Below are 22913 nucleotides of genomic sequence, written 5' to 3' on the forward strand. Positions count from 1 at the left end.
GGGAAAAAAAACCTAATATAGAAATTGAGTTTTATAATAGATTCAGTAATTATTTCCCACTTTATACCAGAGATGGGTTAGATCATGATGGAAATCTGAATATGATATATTTCATTCAATACATTTTTTTGAAGTAAAATTGTTTTCAGTAAAATTTTTCTGGAAATCATTTTTACTTTAATAACTTTTTGATAATGTAAATGACTACAAATAAGATACATAACTTTGTTTTCAGGAAAGAGACAGTAAAATAAGTGTGGTTTAAACATCAAGAATTGGTATTTGTATTTGTAATGAAAAGTGTTCTGTTCTGATTTACATTTTAGTGTTGAGAAATTTTCATTTTTGTTGTAGCAAGAGTATTATATTCTAATATGGGCTTTAACTAGGGTACCAATTTATAGATCCTTTTGGATATGTTTCAAAATTTAATATTTATTTATGATTTTGCAAATGGAGGTAGGAGGATAGTGAATGATAGAGACATAGATGTAACCAGTAGTACAACTGTGTATATCTTCTTCCTTTCGTTTTCATAGAGCATTACTCACTGTGTGTGTGTTTGGTTTTTGTTTGGTTTCATAAAAGCTTTAAGTATTTGTAAAGGTGTAGAACCATGTCCTTTTGGAGATATTATTATTTGGTTTGAGAGAAGAAAATATTATTTGTTGGAAATGTGATATCAAAAATTTGGCTTGGGAGTTTTCCTGCATAATTAATTATATGAGGAATTTCTAAACAATATAATAAGAATTTATAGTACTTTTCCAGATGATGATTATTAAGCAATAATTGGAAGCTGCTGTAGAAAATAAAACAGTATTTTGCACAGTAATCATTTAGTCAACATTGGTTAAACTGAAGAACATTTTATCAAATATCTAAGTGCTATTCTCATAATTCAGAACCATACAAATTTTAACTCTTCTTAGGCTAAGAAAAAGAGAACTGCTCTTCAAAATGAATTTGCTTATAATGTTTAGAAAAATTAACAGTAAAAAAGAGTGTTTATTTTTAAAGTTAAAAACTTTGAGGCATATATAGTTCAAGAATTAATTTTCTTAATAAAACTTATAAACTCTGAGGTGCAAATCTAGCAATTTCAGTCCAACTTTTGCTCATTTTATGTTCTGTCATCATCAGTTTATTATACTTGAGAAAGAATGGTAGAAATGGAAGTAAGCAGGGGACAGTTGCTTCTCACTTATTTCTGTGACTTACACATACCCTAATCTCTTCAATAAAATAGGCTACAAGGGACCAGCTTCATTTATGTGCTGAGTTTATAGCTCATGTTCATCCTAAATTTGATGTTTACTGTGTCAGAATTATGTGTAGCCATTTAATTTGGGCTATATTCAGTTTGCAATTATAAACTTTATGGCAGGTTTCTTAAATATCTGTGTGTTGTTGTTGTTGTTTATTCTTTTAAAGAGATTTCCCAAAGTTGCAGATGGCTGGCTCATCTCCAAATACCTCTTCAAGGTACTCTATGCTGGTGATGTCTCCCGCCACTGAGCTGCGCGGGAGCATGGAATTGACTTACTGGGGAGGGCTGTATCAGTTAAGTGATCTTTTTTAGTACATTGCATGGGTTTTGCAAAGCTTTCTGTTTCTGCTTTTGTTGATTTAGAGGGCACAAGTATGCTTATGCTAATTTTTAAGTAGAATCTTGTAAGCTAATGCAATAAAATAATCCATTTACTCTCCTTCCTCTCCATGTGACACCCCCCTCCATATTTCTGTTAAGCTCCATGGTTTTAAGCACTATTTTATTATAAATAACATGGATATTCTTTATTATTTTATTAGAACGCTTAATGATATATGATTTATTAGTTATTTCCTCAATTTTGTAAGTGGTGTGTAATAAGATTTTGCATTACATGCAAACCAGGGCCTCAGGGAAGCTGTGTGAATTTTCAAAAGTCACTCAGTAAAACATACAAGGGCACTGTCAACAATACTGCTTTGTCATTTTTATTTATTTTTTATCTTCACCCGAGGACATTTTTGCATTTATCTTCGGATAGAGCAGGAGGAAGAGAGAGAGAAATGTCAATGTGAGAGAGACACATTGACTGGTTGCCACCCACACGACCCCAACCGGGACCAGGACAAACAGTGACCTAGGTACGTGCCCTTAGCAGGAACCGAACCCGGGTCTCTCTGGTCTGCGGGTCGATGCTCTAACCCCTGAGCCAAACCAGCCAGGGCTGCTTTGTCATTTTTAAACCATTAGTTGGCACCCTCCTCCCAATCCCGGCCCCCCCACCCAGAATTTTTGTCTGTCGTTGTTTACACATGCATGCATATAAGTTCTGTGGGGAAAGGGAGAAACATCTGTAACAAAAATAAATAAATAAACATTAAAAAAATAAAAATCAATGGGGAAAAAAGGAGAAACATCTGTAACAAAATAAATTGATTAATTAATGAAAAAGAAATAAAACTTAACTTATCAATGGAAGACAATTTAATATATTACTACTTTGGCTAGTTAATATCAACCTCTCTCATACTTTCCAATAGATGAATAAAAATGTAATCAGTGTAAAAAAAGTAAACCATTAGTTGGAATACATTTCTTAGTTTTCTTTCTCTCAGGTGGAATGCATACTTCTGTTCACTTATTCGAAACTTCTTTATTGTGTTCCTGCTGTATGCAAAATACTGCTAAGCCTCTGCACTTATGATCTAGACTTTTATTATATGTTTTAATTAGAAAAGAAATACCTACTCATTATTTTTAAAGAAAATAGTAAGACAAAGGATTGAAAGCAGAAGAAAAATGTCTTCTCATTTCATCAATCCTAATTCCCACAAATAATAATTTTACAGTTTTTTTTGTTGATGTTCTCTATGTATATATGGCCTTAATCACTACTGAAACAAATTATGCTTTATTTCTTTAGGTCTAAACATTTATATGTAGCTCTCTGTATGGACTTCAGCCATTAGTCTAATTTAATCTGCCTGCCAGTATTCGAAACCTTATATTAAACATACAGGTTGAAGAAAAAAAACAAAAGTTTTGTATTCTACTTGGAAAGATAGTCAAATTACTGAGATAAGTAAACCTATTAAGTCAAATTTAGTTTTCAGATTTTTAGATGAACTTGTTTATCTTAATTTTTGGTTTTAGAAGATTAATAATTGACTAATTTTATTGTATAGATACGTTAAATATTTGTTTTAGATACTGGAATTTCCTGTTTCGTAAAAAGAGAGTGGAAAATACCAAACTGATTTTTAAGTTAGCAGTAAGAAACTTAGAACTGTTGTTACAAAATTTAAAGTGAAAAGTTTAAGATCTAAATATTAATATATTGCCAACGAAATATCCCCAAGCAATCCATTTCCTTTAAGTATCTGCAGATATTTGCGGTTATATCAGAATGATTTATTAAAATTTTATGTGAATATTTTTATCACTTATCTAGGTGAATAGCAGCTATAAGGCAGTAGTATTTGATATTATCATCTAGGTGATGTAATGCTGACAGAATTTCAGCTTGGGAGACTAATTTTTTCTTTGCTCTTTACATAGCTAAGCACTAATACAGGGTGGAAAAAGGAAGTCACTTAACAGGTTCATTTATATTTTATATTATATTATCAAAAGATTATGTGTCATTAGCTACTACTTTATTAGAGAACCACTTTGGAAATTTTAGTTCTTGCTCTTAGAAAGTTTCATTCTGGCCATAAAAGAGATATAAGCAAAATACAGATATATTGCATGAAGTGAAGAGATGTTTAACTTAAATAGTATAGAAGAGTAATTTTAGAATAATATTGGATTCTAGAAATCACATGCTATTTTTAGGTGCTGAAAATGAGGCAGTTTAGTGGGTAAGATATCACATAGCTGGTAGTAGCAGATCACCTTTTAGTCTATCAAACTTTTATTTCTTTTCTGGAATTAAGTTTCTTCAAGATACAAATTAGTCAGTTTCTTGTAATGTGATTTGCTTTTGTGGTTATTTTGAAAGGAAATGGGAATATCTTGGAAATGATTATTTATTACATTAGAGATTGTTTCTAAAGGCATGATCAGCTCGTAGTTTTGTCTTTTTAATTTTCCTGTTGAGTACGGGTTAAAGACTAAGTAAGCCTTGCTAGCAGTTAACCTGTGTTTAAGTAAAAGTGATGTTCAAGTAATATTTCAAATAACCAGTTAAACACTTCTGTTATTATTTTTTTTCTTTACTTATTTTTAGAGAAAGAGGAAGGGAAAGGGAGAGAGAGAGAGAAACATCAATGAGAAAGAACATCCACTGACTGCCTTTTGCATGCCCCCCACTGGGGATCGGGCCCACAACCTGGGGATGTGCACTGACCAGGAATCAAACCAGCGACCTCTTGGTGCATGGGTCAGTGATCAACCACTGAGCCACATCAGCCGGGCTCTTCTGTTATTTTTTAAAGATATTTTAATTGATTTTTTTTAGAGTGAGAGGAAGGGAAAGGGAGAGAGAGAAACATCCATCGGCTGCCTCCTGCACACCCCCTTCTGGGGATTGAGCCTGAAACCCAGGCATGTGCTCCGACCATAATTGAACCAGCACCTTTCCTTGCATGAGATGATGCCCAATCAACTGAGCCACATCAGCCACATTTGTTATTTTTAATTAAATTCGATGCTTTTTATAGATGCAGACATTATTTAATTATTTAAATAAAATTCTAGGATATACAGAAAATTTACATGAGAGTTTGTTTGGAAGTTCTAATAACAGAATCCACCTCCTTCTAATAGAAGCTAATCTTTTGAATATGAATAATTCAGTGCTTGATTTAAGAACTTCACTTTGGAAATGATGCACGTGGAAGAGGAGGGAAGGCAGAAACAAGCCAAGTCATCCTCACATCTGGTTGGTTGAATAGATAGAGTATGATGAAGATACTACTAGTATTTTAAAACCCTGCAAGTTATTATAATATGTCATTCTATTAATTGTTTAGTTTCTCAGTTTGTAATCTGGGAATCTTGTCATTGTCTCTTGGGTAAAAGTCTTGTAGATATCATATCCTACCCAGAGCAGGAGTGCTAAGGACTTAGTACCCATTCCTTTGCTATTTAACCTAATTACAGATTTTTAATTTTTCTTTAACTTTGTTTCCTTTCCTCTAAAATGGGACTTTGTTATATTCCTTTGGTTTTTGACAGCTCTACTTTCCTAGTTTTGATCAACCATGTCTCAAACTCATGAGGTTTAAAATAAAGTCACCAGAGAAACCTTAAGGTTCTCCCTTTTTTAATATCCTTGTCAGTGTTTTGTACTGTTTCTTGAGGGAAGTGTGAAAGCTATACCTCTCTTGTTAAAATTATGGAGTGATCCCAATTAATAGAAGGCAGAGAAATTAGTTGAGACTAGACACATTTTAGGGAGGCAAATTTAGAATGGTTTATATGGGAAAATGTTGGATTAGGGAGTACATTTTAAAGATCTTTCTAGATTTTAAGCAAGTTAGGGTAAAAACTTGAATTGTCCATCTCATTCCCACTTTGTGGTGCAGGGGGAGCTTGGGTCCCTCAACTATTTGTAGTAGTAGTAATAATAATAGTAATTGTTAACATCTGTACTAGACTGCATACTAATTGCTACATACACATTATCTCATCTAATCTGCAAGTGTTATGTAGGTACTACAGTTATTGTTAATTTATAGAAGAAATACTTATAAAGTGAAGTCATTTGCTCAAGATCACATAGCTAGAAAGTGATCTGACTCAAAACCCATATTCCTAACCACTAGGTACCCTGTCTCCTCTCCAAATGGCTAACAAATTGATGTGAAAATTGCCTAAATACAAACTATATTGAGAAACTATACTGTTCCAGGAATGTTTTTATCTAAAGAAGAGAGGAAGCAAAGGGCAGTGATGGAGAGAGATTAAGAAGAAGAAGGGAGATTATAAATACAGCACTCCTATAGATTTTTCTTTATTGGTAGTAATATTTGATTTTTAAAGAGACATTTGGGTTATATATTTGAATAAGGATTTGTAGATGCTGTTATGTTTTTATTTATATATATGTAAATATATTTGTTTATAATATTTAATACTTATAATCTACAATAGAGACATCCTTTTAAAATTTATCTTTATTGTTAAAAGTATTACAGATTCCCCCACATTGACCCTTTCACTCCACTCCTGTGACACCCCCTGCCCCCAAGGGCTTCACTGCACTATTATCTGTCTGTGTCCATATGTGCTTATAAATTCTTTGGTTAATCTCTTTCTGCCTCCACCCCCTTCCCTCTGAGATTTTTCAGTCTGTTCCATGCTTCCTTGTCACTGGATCTGTTTTGTTCATCAGCTTATTTTGTTCTTTAGATCTAGCATGGAGAGGCATCTTGATACCATATTGTCCTTGAACTATTACTATAAAAAGATACTAATTAGATTTTTTAAATTCAAATTTTTATTAAGATGATCTGTTTTGTGCTGATTTACCAGTTGATTTGTTTAATAAATATATATTGAATTCTTACTGTGAGCTGAGCACTGTGCCAAGTGCTAGAGATTGATTTAAAGACAAGTAGCACACAACCCCTGCCTTAGCAGTTTTACCACCTAATGTGTGAGACAGTCAAGTGAACAGGTAATTATAAAGATAACTAAGCACAGGGTGTCGTGTCAGCACATAGGGAGGGACTGCCTCACTGTAGAGATCACACATGGCTTACAAGAAGGGGAGGCTTTTAGAATGTCCTGAATGATGATAGTCATTACCTGTCATGATATGTAGTCTTTCTATTGGTTGATTAACCATAAGTAAATTATTAGAAATACCAGGGGGATCTTTCATAAAATAACCAGTGCCTGGACCTGCCCCTAAAGATTCTGATTACTTTGTTTTGGTGGAACCCAAGCATGAGTATTTTTAACAAACTATAGAAATGATCCCTGAAAATATAGTTTTGCATGAGTATTTTTAAAAAGAAGCCCAGATATTTTTATGGGCTGCCATGGTTGGAAATCATTCAAATATCATTTCAGACACGGCTCCTAAAATGGTGTTGCTGACAAGACCATTTTATGTTGCTTAGAGAGAAGGTATTACTGGAGAAGGGAAGGGTTAAGATAAAAAAAAATAACTAATTGAAAATAGAGAAGCACAGATTTAAAAATATAAAAGCTAGTATTTCTACATTAAGATTAAACAATTTACCTAAGTAAGATTAATTGAATAAAATATTAAGATGGGTCTCATATTCTATTTAAAAATTCTAAGAGTATAAAATGGTTCCATGGATCTACTACTCAAAGTCCTGCATAGAAATATTAATACTAATATAAGACACACAGAAAAAAATATTTGTTCATCAACAGACACACAATTACTCAAATCTGAAAGGTTAGAATAGTCAGTTCCTGAAGGACTTGCCATGGGTTGATGAATGGAAGAGAGCAGATAAATGATAGTTACAGGTTAGCTTCATGGTTTTATAGGTGAGAATGGATGGGTAAAAGATTGTGAATGATTAGTGAATGTAGGATTCTAATTCATTATATTTACTTATAGGATAGACCACATTCATTTATTTCATTTCTTTGCAGTATCCCTATGAAGAGAAATTGGGTTATGTTTTTATTTTATTTTATTTATTTATTTTTTTCTAAGTAGAGAAAGCTTTAGAATAGAACTGGTGACATTTAAATTAATGCTTGATTAGTACCATCAGGAAAATTAACTGTGTGATATATAAAAGATTATGTTAGAATAAGATATTAAACTCCAGGAGATTTTTTAGTGTATAAATCCTTTTTACTTCATTTAGTTTGATTTTATTGTTGAGAAAACCGTGACTCAGGTTTGTTAAGTAAATGGTCCAAAGTAACACAACTAGGTAAAGGTAGACCAGTGTGGGAGACTGTTTGCATGGCATCCATTTTGCTAAAATCTGCTCTGCCATCTCCTGCCCCAAGGTAGGATACCTCTGTATACAATGTTTCTGCATTCCTTTAAGTCAGCCAATTATGCTCTGTTTATCTTTTGTTCCACCCAGGATATTTACGTGATATTTACCTGAAATTCCTTCGGGGTGGTTACCACAAACATGGCTTGGCAACAAATGTTCTTGTTTTTCTGCTTCTTGCCCTATATATAGTGTGGATCTCCCCAGAATAAACAATACTTGATCAGAGCCCTATCTTGTCTCCATTTCTGTGTCTCTTGTCCGTCCTCAACCTCATTCCCCCTCTAGAGTCCTCATTGCTCGACCTGCGGATGGGTCAGACCAGGACTAGATTTAAGGCATTTTGACATTGAGATCAGTGTTCTTTCCATTATAGCATACCACATTGCCTTTTATTTTTCAGAATTTTATTGTTCTTATAATTTGAGTTTTCTAGTCTAGTTTTATTTTGTATTACAATTTGTCTCCTGAAGGTCAAGTAACCTGGTTTGGTTATGAAAGTCCTCGAAGCTTCTGGGACTATATCAGAGTGGCTTGCCGGAAAGTTTCACAGAATTGTATCTGCAGCATTGAAAATACGGAAAATGTCAGTTCCTCTAGAGCTAAGGTAAGATGTGAATAATAATGTGCAATGTGTATAATCCTAAACTGTCATGACCCAATTACAAAATTTTGAGCTCTTACTTTGCTATGTAAAATATTTGTTTTCTTTTTTGTGTTGGAATTAAGCTCTTGACCAAATTTAACATCTTTCAGAGGCTTGTTTCCTTTTATTGCATATAGTTATTTTGGAATGCCCTTGAATCTTGACCGTTGCTTTATGAATGGAAGGAAGGTATGAAGCTAGTCACTACTGAGAAGAGTATCCTATTCTCTGAATTTTCTATATTTCTTGAATTACCTAAACCAGTGACTCTCGGTGTCCTGCAGAACCCTAGGGGCCCTAATGTCAACACTATTTTCCTGCAATAGCAAAATGTTATTTAACTTTTGCACTGTGTTGACATTTTAATTGCTGGTCCAGAAGCAATGATGCTTAAAATTGCTGGCCCCTTAGCACAAATTAAGACAGTGGCATCAAACTATACTAGTAATCATTGAGTTCTTCCCCACCATCAGCTTAGTCTTAAAAAAAAGAAGACTCTTCCCCACCATGAGCTCAGTCTTTAAAAAAAGAAGACTCTTCCCCACTCTCACCTCAGTATTAAAAAAAAAAGACACTTTCGCTTAAGAATGTCCATGACAGTGCAGTAAAAATTATCAAATTTTAAAATATTAACCTTTGAGTACCTGTCCTTTTCTGTTCTGAGTGACAAAATGGGAAGTATGCATAAAGCATTTCTATAGCATATTGAAATATGACAGTTGTGTCAAGGGAAGTTTCCGTGCAGTTGTTTGCTTAGTAAGCTGAACTAGATACTTTTGTCACATAATACTATTTTTATTTGAAATAAAATATAAAAACTATAGTTTTTTAAACTTTGACATTTGGTAGCCATTTCTTGAATAAAAATGAACAAAGTCAATGGATTACTTCAAGAAAATCAGCTGATGGTATTTTTTGCCAATAGTAAAATTAAAGCTTTTGTATAAAATCAGAATTTTTGAAAACTTCTATTCACCGTCTTAAGCTTGATAGTTTCCCAGTACTTGAAGACTTTTCTGATAACATTGATGTTAACAAATGTATTTTTTAATTGCTTAATTAAATGTGTCAACGTTTGGTAGACCTACATAACTCATATTTTCCATGTGACATATGCATGGAATTCTAAAATCATGCATTGGTATAAGATTTATTCAAAGTGCAGGATAGACCAAAGGATTTAATGTAATACAGTGTGAAAAGTTTATTATGTGGTTATAGAAGCCATGTTGCAGTTAATCTTTAAGAAATGATCACTTAGCCGAGTTTTGATGTAGAACCAAAGGAGAATATCCAGTTATCTGAAGAGGCTATTAAGAGATTCCTTTTCCAACGATATATCTGTGTAAAGCTGAATTTTTTTCATATGCTTCAACCAAAATGCTACGTTGTAACAGATTGAATGCAGAAGCAGATATCTAGTCCTCTATTATTAAGCCATACATGAAAGAAAAAATTGGAAAAACAGTCGCCTTTCTCACTAATATTTTTAAGGAAAATAAAATTTTTTCATAAGATACTTGCTTTATATTACTATATAATGACTTTAATAATTTTAAAGTCTCTAGTTTTGACTTATAATATAGTAAATATTGTAAAATGTCAGAGCTGCTGAGATAAACTATATCAGCTTTAGTTTAGGAGGATTTTTTTTTTTATTGGATTGTCACAGTAGCTTTCCTTACTATTGTTGACACTTAATAATTACAGAATGAAAATAAGTAGAAAATAAAGTTTGAAAATAGATATGTACAGTTTTAATATCAAGACATAAAGAAGTTCATTATTTCATAATTATAATCTAATAGATTTCATGTCTGAATAATAAACAAAAGTATAATAATCCTTTTTCAAATGTGCAGTTTCTAAGTTCATTGTTCCTGTATCCATTTTTATCTAGGAAATCTTTTATTCTTTTGAAAAAATTTTTGTTTGCAAAATTGACCAATATATATTAAAATTAAAATATTTTATAAGATATGAACTGAATATTTTTTAAAAACAAGATTTATAATATTTAAATTCAGCAACATAATTAGAAACATAGTTAAACAGCTTAAAATTCATAATATATGGAAGCGTATTTTTGGATAAAGTCAATAGCTATCTATGATTTTTGTCATCTTTTGAAGATGTAGAGTTCATTTTCTGAAACAGCTTCTCCCTGTTTCACAGTCTCTTGCCAATCTCTAATCAGGGGGTTGTCTGAGCAACAGTTAACTTTCTGCTTCAGTGTCTTCTAACTCTTTTATATTAAATCAGTTTTCTTCTGCCTCAGATATTTTTTAGGCCAATAAATGTCTTCATTTTTATGTCAATTATAATCATATTTTTTCTCATAGATGTTTAATCTTATTTTTTGTTGTGTATTAACAGGTTTCTTTTTAGGCACAATTATTGACTTAGTAGACTGTTGGCCTTCATTTTCTTGAATTATTGAATTTATTCATTTATTTACTTTCTAATTGTCTAATTGTCTACAGGTTTAAAAATGTGCAATTTAAATTCTCCTTTGCATCTTATTTGAGTTTGTATCAGTTTTCCTTATGGTTTAAGAATACTATCTTGGTTTCTGTAGATTAAGATGAAAAGACTAGCTATAATTTGGATGAATCGTCTATGAAAATAAAAAGTATCCAGGTGCTACATAAACTTTATCTTTTTTTTCAAATTAAAAGTAAGAAAATGAACATGACAAGTGTATTCTAAACTTTTTCAATATAGAAGAGAATATATTTATAGAACTAGCATACCTCAAAGTACAAAAGGTAATAGAAAGATTAACAAACATTAGAAATGTCACATTTGGACATGGATGGACCAAAGAAACCCAAACACTAGCTCACCGCTTCTCATTGAGACTCTTGGGATTAGGCTGTGCACAGCAAGATGCTGCCCAGCAGAGAATGTTAATATTTATTCTGTAAAAAAATGGTGTTGAATATCAAAACACCACAGAACAATCATGTTCCAAATCCTACATTTATGTCTTTGTTTTGAGCAGATCTCAAACAGATTCTACTTAGTGGGGAAAGAGAGATCTATGATTTGCCTGGTTATGCCCAGGAAAAAATGTACAGGCAGAGTGCCTCTGTCTTTATTCACTGCAGTGAGGAGAGAAAGTACTTGATTTACTCAGTAAATCACACCTGCCAAATGTCAGGATTGAAAGATTAAACAAATATCTCAGATGGCTAGTTTGTTGGGTCTTTGAGCTACAGTCTGGAGTGACTACTGGCATATATCGTACTCTCATCCAGCCTTGATGCTTGTGAAAACATACCAGAATTGAAGGACCAAAAGTACTTCCTGAGCAACATGCAATTCAGTGCACTTGGGCTCAAAACAGTAAGAGCTCCATTTTTTAATTCTAGGTAAGTAGCCAGATTGATTACACCTTTAGGGGTATGTGGATGATATTTTAAACTGAGGAAGACAAGATGCACTGTGGAGCAATGACTGATTCAGTATAGAAACAATCTTTAAATTTAGTTGAGTTGATTGAATCTGAACTGTGTTCTCGCACCACTGTACAATTTAGGTTCACCTTGTGGAAACTCGCCACCATGGGAGATCTGATACGTAGGCACTCGATCCTACGATCTATGAAATGCAGACCTTTCCCTTTCTTCTTTTAGTCTGTTACTAGTTGAACTTTCCTTTAGGGCCTAGAAATAGTCTAACAATAGAATAAAATATTTGAATTGAAGATCATGTCTTTGATCTTTCCATGCCAGGTATATTTGCATGTTTTTTCTACAGTATGCAGAGGTTCTAGGACATAGGATTTCTATACATCAAGTTTTTTTAGGTTTCAGTCTAGAATTCAGTCTCAGAAAAATAACCTCATCTTAACAGGCACTTATTTCACTCTTTTCTGAACTTTCCATTTTTCCCATCTGCTATTGGGCTGATTACTTATAAGCATAATGTATGATCTCTGACAGAAACTCCCCTAATTGTGTACTTAGTTACTGTTACTGTTAGTCTTGCAGATATCTCCACTGGATTTCTTAGTATTCCTGCTGATTTCAAGCTTGAGAAATCCTTTCCCCCCTTTAGTTGTTATATATTTTGGCCCCAAAGTATGAGCTCTGTATTGTTCTTGAGTTCTTCCTACCTTCCTGTATATCGTGTGTGTGTGTGCATGTTTTCTTTATTTTTAAGAAAAGTTATTGGTTTTGGCTGGATTTGGCTTTCCTAGTTTGTGGTTACTTACCCTTTACATTGAATTTGATATATTAGACAAATTTCTGAGTATACTAGTCACATCAACCATCCATATATCCATGCATCCCTCCATCTGATACATTTTTATTTAGCGCCTATACCATGTCAAAACTATGAATGTAGTCCTTAGTACATTCTAATGAAACATGTCCCTAATTTTTCCTAATCTTTTTGCGTCTTCTCATTATTTGCTTTTTCCCTTGCTCAGAAGATGATCTTGTCATTGCTCCGTTCCAGAGACAGGTTAGCAAATGTTCTACTGAAAGAGGCAGAGGCAGAGGGGTTATTAATCACAGATACACCAGAGTTATCAAATAGTATAAATTTACAATAAGATATGGTATTGCAAAGAGGCAATTTTATGATCATTTCTATTACAGATTTACAATGTTATCTCCTTTTTTAACCACCGCTTGACATTTCCCATCCCCAGTTCTTTATTGTGATGGCTCCAAATCTGGAAGAATGTCAGAAATACTTGGGGAGCTTTAAAATAGAAACAGTTTCCTAGGAAAAACCAGACATATTAAGAATCTGCCCATTTGTTTTACACTCTATCCATTTTAAATACTAACTTCATATGAATCTTTCTAAAATACTGTATTTTTCATATCATTTCTTTTATCCACTTCTAACAGGTGGCTCCATTGCCTAGTAGCTATAAGTAAGTTATTTACCTCCTTTAGTTTCAGTCACTTATTTAACTAGTATATACTGAGTGCCCACTGTGGGCCAGAGACTGTTGTAAATGCTGAGGGTACAGTGGCAGTGGTGAAAAAGATGGCAAAGATTGTTACATGTTACATTTTAGTAATACAACAAACAAATAAAAATATACATAATATCTCAGGGGGAGTTAGAAAGTGATAGGAATGGTGGAAGAGAGAGGGAAAGATCCTGTGAGGCAGTATTTGAATCAGGATGTGAATTATGGGAAAAAAATGTACTGTGCAAATATTAAGCTGAGGAATCAAGGTATAGAATAGAAGATATGATCATGATTAAGAATTTGGATATCATTCTCAATGCAATGGGGAGCTACTTGAGGGTTTCTTTTTACTTCTTTTTAAAGCAAATAGAGTAGTGTAATCTGATTACATTTTTAAATGATCAACTGGTTACAGTATGGAGAATGCATAGAAAGGAGGGGTAGGAGCAGAGTCAACTTGGAAAGGTTTAATTGGAGTCTAAAAAGATGATCATGAGGGTAAGAAATGAATCAGTTCCAGCTTCCAGTGAAAACAGAATAGCTCGTATCAGAGGAAGTATTCTGCCAAGAACAATAATAAAAGAATAAAAGGCATAAAGTAACCAATTTAAGAAATAAGAGAACAACCAAGGCATGAGAACTTGAGTGGCCACAGTCCTGGAGATGAGGATGGTATATGAAGTGAGCCCTACATTCATCTTGGCTTATAGCCTAAGGACATTTGTCTGTTCACTTCACTGGTATAGAGGCTAAGCAGAGAGTGCAGTGGAGGGGGATGATTGTTTTAGTTTTCCTGGACTAGCAAAACAAGTTGGAGCTTGGAGCTGCCAGTAAAGTCAGGACTTAATTGAGAGGAGAGAACTGCAAACAATGTGTCTGAAGTTATACATGCAGTTCTCCTGTGAGATGCTTGCTAACTCTTAGTCATCTGAAGCACAGAGCAAAAGTGTCATAAACCAAGTTGAAAGCAAGCAGGTAGGAAGCTAAAAAAGCTGATCAAAAATTTCATAGTCTTGTTCTGGAGAGACAGATGTTAGAATTCAAGGTCAGTCAATTGGAGGAATCTTGTAAACACTCCATGCTTGTATTTGAAACCCCAAAAAGGCTATCCCTTGGGAGTAAGAGAAATTCAAATGATACCAGCCCCCAAAAGGTCTAAAAGTGGTGCCCTTAAGTGGTGCATGGTGATTTTCAAGTTCATTTTCTGCCTACAGAAAAGAAAGGTGGCATTAAAGCTGCCATAATGTTCATAAACAGTGTCTATTATTCAATCAAGAATCACCAGGCATATCAGGAAACAAGATCAAATGACCAAAACTAGGAAATACAAAAAAGACAATTGAAACAGACCTATGGGAAAGCCTGGCTGGTAGTTCAGTTGGTTAGAGAGTCGTCCCGATATGCCAAGGTTGCGGGTTCAATCCCTGGTCAGGGCACATCAACCAATGAATGCATAAATAACTGGAACAACAAATTGATTTCTCTCTCTTTCAAATTAATAAATTAAAAAAAAACTTATGGGAGATGCAGATGATGGAATTTTAAGCAATTATAATAGATTCAAGAAAATAAAAATAAAAATATTGGGAGAACTGGAATATATACGAAAATGGAAAAATGCAGAATATTTATGTTTACTAAACACAACAGAACTTATACAGAAATTGATACTTGTTGAGTTATAATTCATCTCAATAAATTTCAAAGGATTAAAATCATAAACTGTTTTCTAACAACAGTGGAGTTAAGCTAGAATTAATAACAAAAGGATAACTAAAAAGGGTTAACTAGAAGGAATCAATTTGGTGGATGAAAGAAATTACAATTAAAATTAAAAAGTATTTGGAAAGTAATGATAATGAAAATACAGCATGTAAAAACTTATATTTAGAGGAAAATACATATACTTAAATAGGCTTTTATGTATTTTTTAAAAAATAATAAAGACTGAAAATCAGTGATGAAAGGTTTTATCTGAAACTGTTTTTAAAAAGTAATAAACTTAAGTTAGATGGGGAAAAAAGTGAAACATCTGTAACAAAAATAAATTAAAAAACAAGTTAGAAAGAAAGAAATAATGAAGAGCAAAAAGTCAAATAAATTGAAATAAATGTACTGTAGAAGAAAATCAACAAAACCAAAAGTTGGTGTTTTTAAAAGATTATTATAATTGATAAGCTTCTAGCAAGACTACTTAAGGAGGGAAAAAAAAAATAGATTATAAATACCAGTATCAGGCATGAAGAAGAGCCCAATACCACAGCTCCTACAGACATTAAAAATCCTAAAAGAAAATATTAATAACTTCACACTTATAAATTTGAAAATTTAGATGAAATAGGCATACTCTTTGAAAAAATACCACTTGTAAAAGCTAATACAGAAAGAAAACATCTGAATATTCTGATACCTGATAAAGAAATTGAATCTGTAGTTAAAATCTTCCCTTGCATCCCTGGCTGGTTTGGCCCAGCGATTGGAGTGACAGTCCTCAGACCAAAGAGTCACCGATTTGGTTCCAAGTCAGGGGCACATACCTGGGTTGTGGGTTTGATTCCTACCCACTGGTTAATGTGTCTCTCTCATGTCCATGTTTCTTCCTCTCTGTCTCTTTCTCCCTCCCTCCCTTCCACTCTATTGGAAAATCAATGGAAAAATGTCCTCAGATGAGGATTAACAACAACAAATCTTCCTTTGTAGGTTTATTTTTAAATTGAGCATACTTTTTCTTTTAGATTTGTATGAATTCTTTGTATTTTATGAATGAGTCTTTTGTCAAATACGTATATTTCAGATATCTTTGCCCACTCTATGATTTGTCCTTTCACTCTCTTAAATGATTACAGTTCATTCCCTGAAACAGGAAGAAAGGTAGAGTATAGGGGTGTTAATTCAATTCAGTTTGGTTGTGAGATGAGTTTCCTGTTTTCTAGTGGTGTCTGTTTTTTGTTTCCTCATATAGTAAAGCAGGCATAGTATTATAACTTCTTAACACAGTTCTTGGGAGGATTAAATATTTTAAATTGTATATAAAGCTCTTAAAACAGAGTGAAACATATATTACTGCATTCTTAAGAAGTGTTGACTACGCCATAAAAATATGAGTCTCAAAGAAGTGACCAGAGCAGGAAGCATTATACCTTTTAGACAAAAAACAAAACAAAAACATAAACGTGTGAAGAATTAACAAGGCAGAGAGGTTTGGGTTACGGGTAGTAAATGGTGAAGAAGTAATAAGGTTTGTTTACGTAGCCTTCTTGGCCCTATATTCTCCTACTCTGCTGATACGGATGCTTCCCTTTCCCCCGGTACAGGGAGGTTACCTTTCACATGGCAGACATCATCTCTTGCTTTGAGGGAACAAGGATGGGGGTGGGGGTAGATCAGAGTGACCTCATACTCCTGGAGCTTAAGGTTCATATTGTGAAATATCGTGTTCTGAACCCCATCATCTGTAAATTTGTAGAAAGCACTTCGGAAAAATGATTTGGCTTTATCCAATAAAGTTAAAGATACTCATTTTTTGACTCAGCATTTTTACTCCTTTGGGTTTATCTTAGGTTAATTAACCATCAGATTTCCCAGGATCATAGGACTTTATTTTTTTAAACAGTTGATGTACAGTATTTTGTTAGTTTCAGGTATACAACACAGGGATTTATGTAACTTATGAAGTGCTCACCCCCAATAAATCTAGTACCCATCTGGCACCATACATAGTTACTACAATGTTATTAATTATGTCTCCCGTGCTATCCTTTATACCCTGTGACTATTTTGTAGCTACCAATTTTTGTTGACTACTTATTATTTTTTTCCCCCACAAACCTTCAATGGAAAATATATTAATATTTGTGTCTCTGGGAAAATAAAACCTTCAGTGGTTCACCATTATCTAACAAGTAGTCTGAAATGTTAAACCTAGTTTCTCATTCCATGGCCCCAAAACCTTTAAAAATGGTCTGTTTATCTTATGTAATGGTAAAATTTCTTTTGTTAAAGAAAAGAAACTACTAAAATCATCACAGTTTAGTCTTGGCTCTTGTGGCTCAATTGGTTGGGCGTAGTCTGGTGCACCAAAAGGTTGTCAGGGCACATGCCCAGGTTGTGGGCTTGATCCCCAGAAGGAAGCATGCAGGAGACAGCTGATTGATGTTTTTCTCTCTCTCTCTCCCTTACTTTCTTTTTAAAATTCAATAAAATATATCACAATTTATTATTACAATATAACAGAGAATTCCACAAACATCCAAAGGATAGGAAAGTATAGGTGTAACCCAGTTTTGTATGGATTGAAATTAATAAATCAGGAAGCAGGACTTTCCCCACATTTCTTATCTAGTGATAGCACATGTCCTGTGTCTAACTTTCTCTGGAGAACAATTTTTCCCTGCTATTTCGGTGAAATCCTGGCCTTTTGATTCAAGCTACGTCTACTAATATGTGTGTCTTTTAAATAAAATTTCACGAATCTTGAGACTGGTGGTCAGGGGCTTGCCTCTTCCTTATTCTGTTCCATTTAGTCACAGTTAATTGTAGGTTCCCCTAGGCATACTAACCACACTATTATCATTCTTTATTTCCCAACAACTCTGCTGCTTCCAGCTTATTTTATCACTGTCTAGATTTGACTCCTTTTTTATCCTTCCTATCCAAGAGTTTGATGAATTTACTAGAGTTGGAGTCATTTCTAAAGAATATTGATTAGTGTCACCTTTATTCTCAACTGCCATTGCATTGTTTTGATTTTCTATCTAGTTGATTTTCCTGGACTTCCTGGAAATTTGTGAAAGACTTGTGTGAAAATGAAAGTACTTGAATTTTAAAATTCTAACTCAAATATAATCTCTTACACTCTTTCATTATAAACAAACAGTCCAGAAGAAATGCTTTGCATTATAAAAACAATTAATTGATGAGTCTCGACTATTGAATGATGTTACCCCTTTTCTGAGTAAAAGTAAATTATTCATATTTAGTCAGAATTGTGTTTCTGTGATTTTCTGCTAGATCATGTTTCTGGGATATTTTGTTGTGTGATTGTCCTTTGTGGTCTAAGTTTTCGGTAACAGTTTTTTTTAGAATGTTGTGGGGGTACTAAATTCAGAAACTCATGATTTGGATGCATGATAAGTAATGAAATATGATATGTAAGTTGTCGAAACATTCCCTCTGGAAGGATAGGTGAGACATTTTCTTAAACAAGTGGCATGAGAGTCATTTTAATTAAAGAGAATGGACTCTGCTCCTCATGTTTTTTAAGAGGATTCATTTTACTTAACATGTTGATTTAGGCATGGAAATAGGGTGTTGTCTTCTGATTACATTCTCTGATTCAAAAGAAGTCTCTAACCCAAGTAACTCAATATTAATGGTTTTGTTTCTTCATAGGATAGAAAGTTAATCTGACATGCTTAATACTAAACCTTCCGAGAAACAAAATATGTACTATGTATAATCAAAATATACCTATAATTACTTTAATTGTTTTAGTCTTTATCAAATGTATATTTTGAATGAGTTTTTCTTTACATATCACAATGATTATATTGTTGATGATGCATTGAGTAAAATAAGTTTTAATTTTCAATTTTTTTTTATATTTGATTCTTTTTTCTTCCTTTTAGTGTAGAGCCTGGATCAGAGTAGCACTCATGGAAAAACATTTATCTGAATACATCTCTACAGCTCTGAGAGACTTCAAAACAACCAGGTTTAAAGTCCTTTTAATTTTCAGATATATACTTAAAAGAGTCACCTAAAGACTTAGGCATAAGAATAGAATGAAGACTCATTTGTTTCTGAAGTCCTCGTTATTCCCTTCTTTACATACTACTCAGATAAATTCACTGTCTTCTCAGGAAACTGCAGTTTGTCAGTTAAACACACATCTACCTTTGTTTATCTTTATAGGTTTCACATTATGCCTGGTATATCCCTTTTCAAATTATTTCTAATTCTCACATTTTCAGCACTTGAACTTTTGTTCTTTGCACACACTTTTCCCTGAACAATTTGAAGAAAAATATACAAAATTCCTACAGCATTCTTTCTTTCCTCACTACAATCACTACAACATTTATTTCTTTCCTTATAAATAATATAAATGGATCATTCACTCCTTTAAGTCACATATATATTTATATATATTTATTTATTATAAATACATAATTCACATATATATTTATAATTAATGATTGCTTGATTGTCTTTTTAGGGCAGTCTGTGCCAATGTGGTTTTCTTGTGTTGTATACACTTAAGAGATGATATACTGTTCCACATGAAAAATAGGACTTTATTAATTTTTATGGTAGTAAAAATAGGGTTCATATTAGGACAAGAGTCATTCCTATCAAGCTCTGGTCTACTAATTTATGTTTATAGCTTTTGTTAAAGAAACCACTTTTTCCATTTCAAAATTATTTGTAAATAAAAATATTCAATAATTTCAATACTTTAGACATGTACTATTCAGTAAAGTAGCCACATGTAACTATGTAAATTAAAATGAAGATTAAATAAAATCACTAACTTAGTTCTTCAGTTGCTATATTTAACATTTCAGGTGTTCAATAGCTATGTGAGGCTAATGGCTACCAAATTAGCACAGATAATAGAACGTTGCTTCCTCATAGAAAGTTCTATCAGACACATTGCCTTAGACACTTTTAAATTGCCATACTTATTTCAACCTCATTAGCCACATTTCTGAAAGAAGAAAGAGTGACACTGTTTCAAACCAGTTTTAATGGAGAAAATTAATAAATAAATAAATCATATCTCTAGAATCTTCATTTTCATGTCCTGATACAGTATTTGATATTTTGGATTTGGAAAAGTCCAGATATTTATTATGAAATATTCTGTTAGCTAACTAGCTGGTACAAATGACAGTATCTTTACTTAGGTGTCTGTATGTTGTTAGGTAATAAAATTTTTCATTTGGAAGATAAATACTATCACAGTTATAAATTCAAACAGGATATAAAGAGCTTTAACTAAAAGAACTATTTGCATGATGTAAATCTCATATATACTTACTGAATTATTTAGTGCAATACTCCAATGCACTTTATGACATAAAACATTTGTTTTATTTATCATTACTGGTAAATATAATTATGGAAGATACTAAATATTGAGGTTACTAAAGCTTCCAAATAAAAATAGCATCAGAAAATTATAACTTAAAACAAAATCCTAAATTAATGAAATCAAAACCAAGCTTACACAGTAACCATCTCCTATGCAATAACAAGATTACATTAAAGTTATGATAGTCTTTTCTAAATAGAAATTAAAGCAATAATATCTCCAAGTTGTTAGTCTTTCTTCTTATTTTAGGCACTTGGGTGCGGTAGAAATAATTCTTAAATAGACTATTTTTAGAATGAGTTGTTTAAATATTTTAAAGGGAAATGCTTTTGCCTTATTCTTAGGTATTAGGTATTTTGTTTTGTTTATTAAAAGGAAATGATTCAGCTCTAAAAATGTTCTCGCAACAGTGTATAAACATATATTATTCAAACAGAAACATGGTTTAGTATATGTTTATACACATAAGCCAATACATACACTCACAGTATTTTAATGTAAATATAATGGCTCTGTAAGTCTCAAGAAAGGAACTAAGTAAGGAGTTATTTCAGATTTCTTACTTTAGAAGTTAGCTTTAAAAAAATGTAGTTGCAAAAATAGTGCCCCCCCTTTTTTAGCTTTTTACTTTTTTTTTTTTCTGAGATCAAACCAAAGAAATTTCTTAGTTATAAATAAATGTGATTGTGAGTGAACCTCTGGCCAAAGCATACCTATTTGGAAAGTTAGGTTTATAAAATACAAGCAAGCTGTTGGAAAGAATAGTTATATCTTACCTTTTGTCTGGATGCTTCCTGACATAAGTGTTGTAGAAATCACAAATGATATCTAATCCTTTAGAAATCCTGAGAGTATCTGAATTAGATAATTTCTTGTTCCACTCTTCACAGATAAAGAGTAATAACATGCTTTACAATGGTGATACAAGGTTTTACTCCAGTACAGAAGGAGGAGCTACATGAGCTAACACAGGCCAACTTGAAGTACTATTAATGAAAATCCAAGGATAATATTGGGTGTAAGAACTGTGGGGAACAGAAACACAGTAAATCCTCATTTTGAGGTAAATGATGATGGCTCTAAAGTATTAGAGAAATTTGTGTGATCTTTTTCCTAAGGTGGAGGATGTCTTGGTGAGCAATTAAAAAAAAAAAATCATTGAAGAGTTTCATGATATAGGGATTGAGATGTTATTGGATAATAGAGTTGGAAAATGAGCAGAGTAATATTAGAATCCAAGCTAAAAAAGAGACACTGGGAGGATTGTTGGGATTGTTTTAACAGGTTACTGGGAAGACCTAGAAATAGAGAAGTAAGGTAGAAGCTGAAATAATTTGCTCAGTTTTAATTTTCCCCCACCCACAGACTGAAAAATAATTAGAAAAGTTAAGCTAAAAAATACCAAATGTGACATTTGAAACAAGACTGAAAATATTCTGGTAATAATTTAAAGTAACAAATATGGAACATATAAAAAATATAAAATAGAGACAAATTAATTTTATTGGGACCTGCTTATTACTTTGTAATTGCACCACAGTGACTTAATTTATAATGACAACAGTTGTGTTCAGAAGAAATGTTAATTTTCTCAATATTAAAGTAGAAGTAAGAGGAGTAAAGTATAAAATAAAACTAAAAATTACCAATCTAGACTTCCTATCAAGGTGGTGGTGTAGGTAATAAATGTGGTACTTGCATCCTCCCACAACCATATAAAAATTACAACTAAACTACAGAACAATCATCATTAAGAACCACCTGAAATCTAGCTACATAGAAATCCTACAACTAGAAATTTAAAGAAGCAGCCACATGGAGACTGGTAGGAGGGATGGAGATGTGGACAGGCTGGTAAGAATCAGGAGGGATGTCTCCACTGCCGAGTTCCCCCTGAGGAGCGAGAGGTATCAGCCCCACACCAGGCCCCCGACACCAGGGTTCCAATGCTGGGAAGAGAAGTCCCCATAATTTCTGGCTGTAAAAACTAGTGAGGATTGAGGCTGAGAGAGACCGAGGGCCTCTGTAGTCCTAGGCCGTTCCTCTTAAAGGACTCGCACACAGACTTCCTTGAATTCATTCCCTCTGAGCTCCAGCACTGGGATAGCAGTTCGAAATGCACCAGGGAGGAACTGAATTGAGCTGAGGAGGCAGCTTTTTTCCAGACAAAAGTGCAGGCATAGGTCATTGTTCCTTTGATGAGCCCCCCAACCCACCACACACAGATCCAGCAGGTGGGCACCATATCTGAGTCTCCAACAACCTGGCTATCACTATTTGCCCCACCCTGGTGATTC

General features: G+C 33.2%; 1 protein-coding gene across 1 annotated transcript in view; it reads left to right on the forward strand.

The window, feature by feature from the left end:
* The window catches only part of RUNDC3B (RUN domain containing 3B), a 128185-nt gene that overhangs the window by 71926 nt on the left and 33346 nt on the right, over positions 1-22913 (forward strand). Inside the window, exons 3-4 of the mRNA XM_036246939.1 lie at positions 8409-8542; positions 19148-19233. Coding sequence (XP_036102832.1) covers positions 8409-8542; positions 19148-19233 — 220 coding nt within the window. The remainder of the gene's footprint in view (positions 1-8408; positions 8543-19147; positions 19234-22913) is intronic.

Source organism: Molossus molossus, unplaced genomic scaffold (assembly GCF_014108415.1).
Source record: "Molossus molossus isolate mMolMol1 unplaced genomic scaffold, mMolMol1.p scaffold_m16_p_7, whole genome shotgun sequence".
Classification (NCBI taxonomy): domain Eukaryota; kingdom Metazoa; phylum Chordata; class Mammalia; order Chiroptera; family Molossidae; genus Molossus; species Molossus molossus.